The 8,031-nt window shown below is 39.1% G+C and overlaps 1 protein-coding gene across 3 annotated transcripts in view; it reads left to right on the top strand.

The window, feature by feature from the left end:
- LOC122564330 (mitochondrial calcium uniporter regulator 1-like) overlaps positions 1 to 8,031 on the top strand; it is a 35,157-nt gene that overhangs the window by 8,071 nt on the left and 19,055 nt on the right. For all 3 annotated transcript variants that reach the window (XR_006315872.1, XM_043719048.1, XM_043719047.1), the window contains exons 3-4: positions 1,499 to 1,602; positions 6,021 to 6,122. Coding sequence is in view for 2 of the 3 variants with exons in the window: in XM_043719048.1 (XP_043574983.1) it covers positions 1,499 to 1,602; positions 6,021 to 6,122 (206 nt within the window). In the remaining variant the exon portion in view is untranslated. The remainder of the gene's footprint in view (positions 1 to 1,498; positions 1,603 to 6,020; positions 6,123 to 8,031) is intronic.

The raw sequence follows: 8,031 nt of genomic DNA, 5'->3' as shown, positions 1-8,031 counted from the left end.
AGGAGCTATGAACCTGCACTCCAAGGTCTCTTTGTTCAGCAACACTTCCTAGGACCTTACCATTAAGTGTATAAGTCCTGCAAAGATTTGCTTTCCCAAAATGCAGCACCTCACATTTATCTGAATTAAACTCCCATCTGCCACTTCTCAGCCCATTGGCTCATCTGGTCCAGATTCTGTTGTAATCTGAGGTAACCCTCTTCGCTGTCCACTACACCTCCAATTTTGGAGTCACCTGCAAACTTGTGGGATGTGGGCGCTGCTAGCTAACAAGCATTTATTGTCCATCTCTCATTGCCCTTGAGTAGGTGGTGATGCGTTGCCTCCTTGAACTTCTGTGGTCCACCTACTTTGGAGTGACCTACAGTGCCATTAGGGAGGGAATTTCAGAATTTTAATGCAGCACCAGTGAAGAAGCAGCAATGTATTTCCAAGTCAGGATGGTGAGTGACTTGGAGGGGAACTTGAAGCAGATGGTGTTCCCACTGCTGGTATTGAGCACCAGTGTAGGAGGGAGTAGATGCTTGAGGATGTAGTGCCAATTAAGTGGGCTACTTTGCCCTGGATAGTATCAAGTCTCTTGAGTGGTGTTGGGATAGGCACCTGCACCCCTAGATATCTGTTTGACTCCAGAGCCCAACCATTAAGTATGTAAGTCCTGTCCTAGTGTCTTTCCAAAATGCGTTATCTCACATTTATCTGAATTAAACTGTGTGCTATTCCTTGGCCCACTTGCCCAGTTGAACAAGATCCCACTCTACTCTTAAATAACATTTTCCCTGTTCACCAAACCACCAATTTTGTCATCTGCGAACTTACTAACCATGCCTCCTATCATCTCACCCAAGTCTTTTATATAAATGAAGGACAACAGTGGAACCAACACCACTGGTCATGTACATCCAGTTGGAAAACAACTACCACTGGTCATGGGCGTCCAGTCGGTAACAAATGAATACAAGACTGTTAAAAACAATGGGAAGGCAGTACTTCATTCAGTTTTTGGATTTAGATTAGATTACCTACAGTATGGATTTTGTGCTCTAATTTTCATGCTGGGCCAGCCAAAGTTGTTATCAACTTAGAAGCAGCTGTAACTAACTTAGATGGTTAAAAGAAAAGGAAATTTAAAATCAGTCATATAGTCGGTGGAGAGGATAGTTGCTGTTTAAATGTCTCTGACAGAGATGGTGTTGCATTAACTTATTAAAAATACTGTGATTGAAATGAGAGAATGAAGGAAAATTCCTGCATACCAGCTGGTATGTTAAATTTTGATAAGAAACTTTGTTGTATTGGCACTTTTGAGAATTGTGGATTTATGGAAAAAAATTGATTATTTTATGAAAGCATCAACAGGAGAGGTGAGTTTTATTTCTGGGAAGCTATTATTTTTATGATCCACCACCCTTTCACAATTCTGATTACATCTTACATTAATTTCTTTAATTAAAGTAGACTTTCCTGGTAAAACATCTTCCTGCTGTTTTTCTTGTAGGTTTCAGCAGTAAGCAGTCAGAAGTTGTGGTAGCTGCACTACTGAGAGTCATGAACTCCAGTATGGAAGTTATGTATAAGGATATGGCGACCAAAATTCAACAAGTAAGATAGCCCCAATGATACAGAAAGCAAAATACTGCCGCTATTGGAAATGAGACGAACTCTGAAAATATTGGAGTGACTCAGCAGGTCAGTCAGCATCTGACAGGAATATGCAGTGAGTACAATTGTCGACTGTCTCGTATTTTCCTGGTGGATGTTGTCTGACTTGCTGCAGGTCTCCAGTGTTTTCTATTTATTGTTTCTGCTAGTCATATGGTATGTTAAGAGACAGGTTTTCTTAATTGATAGGTGAAAGCTGAAATGTGTCATTATGGTTTGCAAGTAGCAAAGGATACTGCAACACTTTGCAGGTTTCTAATATAATCAGTGGATTTAAAATACCTCAGACTATAATGGCAACATTCTGTTAGTTAAACTTGATGCTGAAGTTATATTATTTCTACAATGTTTTTAAAATGTACTGCATATGTTTCTTTAATTGCTAAGTCTTAGTCCTTTTACCATTTTTATCCACAAAGTGTGTGCGCCTCCAAACTAAAAAGTTGTGTAAATTCCATGTTTTAATATTTTTGAATTTTTTAAAAACACTGAAGTGGAAATGAAAGTTTCAGAGGACCACCCACTGTTCTCATTAGAGAAGTGGCAATGACTAACAATGAGGTTAGTGTGAGGTTCACAATGAGGTATGTTGTGCCATGAAACGGTTGGGCCTTCATGGTGACCTCAGTCGGTACTGAAATTGAACCTATACTGTTGTCATTACTCTGTGGCACAAACTAGCTATCCAGCCAACTGAGCAAATGGTCCCCATTTTTTTTTAAAAGTTCCTGCAGTTAATCATTAACACTGTAAATTGAGTTAGTTATTTTTAAACTACAGTGCTTTTGTATTTGCAGACTTCTGTTCTGAAAAAGTTCAGACACTTGTGATAAACTGACAATGAAGTTTACATAAGCCAGGCTGGCTTTTGGGTATCTTGGCAACAGTTACATTATTTTCTCTAGTAATTTCCATTCTCTGTGTACAGTGTTAAGAATGTGTATGTCGTTTGTTGCTGAGAGGCTTACTTTGGACTTTAATGTTCTTGTGGAAACCATCAGAGTATATAATTTGAATTACAATTCAAACAGGCCTTACACTCCATTGAATCCATGCTGCTGTTAGCTCTTCGGCTGTATATATCTACTGAAAATTTCAATTCCGTCTGTTTTTAAATATTTATCCTATTCCAAGTATTTTAAGTCTGCTATTCAATGCCCCTTTATTATGGTTGTCCTGCCAGTGGGCACAATCTCTTACTTTGTGTATTAGAATCCCTGCAGTGTGGAAAAAGGCCCTTCGGCCCAACAAGTCCACACAGACCCTTCAAAGAGTATCCCATTGAGACCCATTCCTCTACATTTATCCCTGACTCATGCACATAACCTATACGTTCCTGAAAACTATGGGCAATTTAGCATGGCCAATTCACCTAATCTGCACATCTTTGGTTTGTGGGAGGAAACTGGAGCACCTGGAGGAAACCCACGCAGACATGGGGAGAATGTGCAAACTCCACACAGTCAGTCGCCTGAGGTTGAAATCAAACCCAGGTCCCTGGTGCTGTGAGGCAGCAGTGCTAACCATTGTGCCACCGTGCTGCCCACAGTGCATTCTTGAAATGTTTGATAACTTGGGAGTAAAAACATCCCAGGTGATTCCTTTCTGCTTTTTTTAATAAAAGAAGCTATTTTTCAAGCCTGCTTATGGGTGGCACGGTGGCACAGTGGTTAGCACAATGGTTCAATTCCCGCCTCGGGCAACTGGCTGTGTGGAGTTTGCACATTCTCCCCGTGTCTGCGTGGGTTTGCTCCAGGTGCTCCGGTTTCCTCCCACAGTCCAAAGATGTGCAGGTTAGGTGAATTGGCCATGCTAAATTGCTGTTAGGTGAAGGGGTAAATGTAGGGGAATGGGTCTGAGTGGGTTGCTCTTCGGAGGGTCGGTGTGGACTTGTTGGGCCGAAGGGCCTGTTTCCACACTAAGTAATCTAATCTAATCACTCTGATCTAAACTCTGGTTTCCAGCATCTGCAGTCCTCACTTTTGCCTATTTTTCAAACCTGTCAACCTCAATTAAACCTCGAGGCACAATTCTATAAAATCATTTCTTTACCCCTCCTAGTCTCGATTATTAGTAGCTTTCTTTTACCAGTATCTTTTACAAACCTAGTATCAGTTCCTTATTTTTATGTTCATGGTTTTAACATTAGTAAATTCGAAATCATATTTGCTTTTTTAGTGGAGAAATCAGAGCTAGCGTTTCGGGTCCATTGACTGTTTAGGGTTTTTGTTTTTGTTTCTGGTTTCCAGCATTCATGGTTCTTTCAGTTTTTGTTTGCTTTCTTGTGGCCTTTTATCAATGTGGTGATTTTTTGTTTTGCAGGCTCTGTTTGTTGCAATTCCTCAGCTTCATTTATATTTCCTTAATTGCATGCCAGTGTTTACTTGGAGGTCTTGATGGGTTCTCGGCTGGGGGTCAAATTCTCCTTTAAAATTAGCTCCCTTTCCCCTAATATATTAGTTTCTCAACTGTTGCCTATCACAAGCTTACCTTGACTAATCCAAGAGATGGGATGGGATTCCTACAGTCCTGTGACCTTATCAGCAATCTGTAAATAGTGCAAGCTGTTTGGTAACCATGCATCAAAGCTATGGCTGTAGGATAGTGGTGACCATCAAACCACTGTGCTTCAAGCAAAACCATTTATTTATACGCTATGGTTGAAACACTAACAAAAAACACAATTTAGATTAATTTAACTTATTTGATAACCCAACCGACACTATTGCAACTTAACAAAGCTATTCTAGTCCCTGCAACATCCCATAAATACACCTCTTGGCAAAATTCAAAAACAGGCAGGAGAGGCTTCAGAGGAAAAGTCCACCAAGACCTCTGTTGAAGCATGAAACCTCTTTTTTTTTTCACTAGCTGCTTCTTTAGGTCCCCAGCAGTTTTCTGACTGCTTGCTAAAACTAAACCAAACCTGAACTAGGAGAACTGGCCACTCCCCTCCTCTTGTTTTCAAGTAACCATTTCCAGACATTCTCAGAACCTCTGCCTTTACAACCTCACTTTGGGGGAAAAAACCCAAGGACAACATAACCTTGTTAAAGAAGCAGCATCATCACACTAGTCTTGAAATCCCCCTTCGTTATTTTGTAAACCTCTGTAAAGTCACCTCTCAACCTCCCGCACTCCAGTGAAAAAAGTCCCAGTCTATAACTAAAACTGTCTATTCGCAGTAACATCTTGGTAAATCTCTTCAAAACCCCCTCCAGCTTAACAATATTCTTATAACAGGGAGACCAGAACTGGGTACAGTACTTCAGAAGAGGCCTCACTAATGTCTTGTACGGCCTCAACATAATGCTCAAAGGTCTGAGTAATGAAGGCAAACATGCTAAACACCTTAGTCGCCCTATATGTATGTAATGCAAACTTCAAAGAATTATGTACCTGAGCTCCTAGGTGTCTCTGTTCCACAATACTGCCCAAGGTCCTACTTTTAATTGTATAAGTCTTGTTTGTTTTACCAAAATACAATGCTTCACACTTATTCAAATTAAACTCCATTTGGCACTCTTCAGCCCATTGACCCGATTGGACAAGATTTCTTTGTAAACTGAGAACACCTTCTTCATTGTCCACTCTACCATGACTCTTGGTATCATCCACAAATTTACTAACTATGCTTTCTATATTCTCACCGAAGGCTCTGAGCAATTTATGCATTTGTTTTTATTTCAGATTAATGGGTTAATTCAAATTATGTTAGCTTCGCAATTCTAAGTGGTTCTGTATGCAAGTTTGCTCGCTGAGCTGGAAGGTTCGTTTTCAGATGTTTCATCACCATACTAGGTAATATCATCATTGAGCTTCTGGTGAAACTTTGGTGGTTTGACCTGCTTTTATTTGTGTTTAGGTTTCCTTTGGTGATGTCATTTCCTGTTCTTTTTCTCAGGGAGTGGTAAATGGGATCTGAGTCAATGTCATCCCCTGAGAAAAAGAATAGGAAGTGACCTCGCCAACCCAAGGAAACCTTAACACAAATAAAAAGCGGGCCATACCAGGAGTGCTTCACCGGAGGCTCACCAATGTTACTGAGTAGGGTGACAATGTCTGGAAACGAACCTTCCAGCTCAGCGAGCAAACTTACATCCAGAACCTCAACCTGAGCTACAGGTCTTCTCAAAACTCACTAATTCATACTGGTTCTTTTTAAAGCTTATCAAGTCCTCTTCAGTCACCATTTTGGAATTGAATAAGGCAGTCTTTTAAAACCTAATCTGTTTTGTTTATGCTACAATGTTAAATAATTCCTTCAATTTCATCAGAATATTCTCCTTACATCAGTTAGTACTGGAATGCTATTATCTCTTTTTAATAAATTATTCTATAATGTATTTTAACTACAGGAGGTAATGCTTCAACAGATTATGTCACACATAACTGCTGTGAAAAAGGATATGATTATACTGGAGAAGAGTGAGTTTTCAGCAATACGAGCTGCAAATGAGGTGAGTATGTGTCAGACTGAAGCTGGACGTTAAGTAGATGAGATTTAGATCACTGCTGTCTCAGCAAATGAAAGCAAGGATCATGATAAGATTTCCTCTTCCTTTTGATTCTATTCCCATTAAACTGCTTGTTTTCTTACCTTATCCTTCTAACCCTAAAATTAATTAATATTGTAAACTATTCTCTCTAATGATCTGATTTAGAAATTGCCCCACCTCCTACCTCAAAAACAAAGCCTTGATCTCACCACCTTTGCAATATACCATTCCATTTCCTATCCAGTGTCTTTATTCATATTGTCACCTTCCAAAACCACTCCCATTTTTATTTAAACTCCATACTTGATTTGCTCCAATCTGATTTCTTCCTAGTATAACTCTCAAAATTACAAGGGAGCTCTATGTGACTGACAAATAAAAACATTTCTTTTTAATTCTACGCATGTTTGACCACACCATTGTTCTCTTTACACCCTCACCAGTAGTGTCCATTTGCAGAGAACTGCTATCACCTATTCATATGTATCCAGCCATTATGATGAAAGATATGATGTATATATAAATACAGCTTAAGAAACTTGGATTTCAAAATAGAGGCAGATTGGTATTAGTTACTTTTGTGATTATTTTTTAAAAGCTAAGTCAGTCTGGAACAGCACTTGTCATAAGGCAGGTGATTGCAGACCCCTGTATTTTAATGTGTCATTACTATTCATTTTACAACAAGTGGGGTAACCATATAAAGCCACAGCAGTGGAGTTTAATTTGTGATACCTCCAAATCAGCAGAGTTTGGTTAGAAATCTTCAGGTTATTAGAACTGAGAAAGCTTAGACATTCAGATTGTGAAATGTTCATTTCAGCAGATTTAGAAAGGACTCATCAAATTGTCTCCATCATAAAGAAACAGTAAGGAGTCAGATAGTTGAAATTAGATTGTAATTTCTCTGGACTCTAGTATCTGTAATTTATAGTGTTATAATGATCTTTATATTAAGATCATTATAACTGCTTTATATAAAAGAAAAAAAAACCTTCTTTCTATTAAAATCTGCAGCCTTGAGCATATTTCAGTAACTAACTATCACATTAACTTAACAAAGTAAAACTATGATCTATAAGTCTGATTTCATTCTGGGATCTGAATTGTCCAGTAGTACCATCAGCTGGGAACATAACAGTCTCCATTAATTACTTCTCTTCCTTCTATACCCATACAGTTGCTTCTGGCTTCAGCCAAGGGTCTATCGATGACCTGTCCAATTTTCTATCTATGTGCTGCCCCATGTCCATAGTATTCAAAGGCACAATGCTGTTTTTAAAAGAATGCTAATAATACACGTCTCAATCACGCTCAACTCCTACAGTAGCTAAATTATCAGTTGGACATCCAGTACTGGATGAGCAGAAGTGTTGCCCAATTAAATGTTATGATGACTAGAGCCATTATTTTGGTCCATGCTCCAAATTTAATTGCCTAGTTACATCTTTGTTCTCGGAAATTATCTGAAATCAACCTAAGCTACTTGCAACCTTGCTATCACATTTTATCTTGAGGTGAACATCCAACCTTGTTCTTGCAGTTGGCAAGACTGCTTGTTTCCGTCCTGTAGTACTGTCCAACTTTGCCTGTTCCCAATTTGTCTGTTATTGAAACCCTTAATCATACCTTCCCAACCTCTAGACTTGACCATTAAAATGTATTCCTGACTGGTCTCCCACATTGCTTCACATCTATGGAGAATGCATTCAAAAATTCTGCCCACGTGTTGGCTGTCAGTTCCTTTATCGCTCCTCGGTTTACTGACTTACAACAGCTTTTGACAGCAATGGGTTAGGGCTGCACATAGCCCTTAGTTAATGTAAAATGGCTGAAAGCAATTCTTGGTTGACATAAAATGGCTGAGGGA

Source organism: Chiloscyllium plagiosum, chromosome 29 (genome assembly GCF_004010195.1).
Source record: "Chiloscyllium plagiosum isolate BGI_BamShark_2017 chromosome 29, ASM401019v2, whole genome shotgun sequence".
Classification (NCBI taxonomy): Eukaryota; Metazoa; Chordata; class Chondrichthyes; order Orectolobiformes; family Hemiscylliidae; genus Chiloscyllium; species Chiloscyllium plagiosum.
The sequence above is the reverse complement of the archived record's forward strand: the minus strand, read 5'-3'. Positions and strand labels throughout refer to the sequence as shown.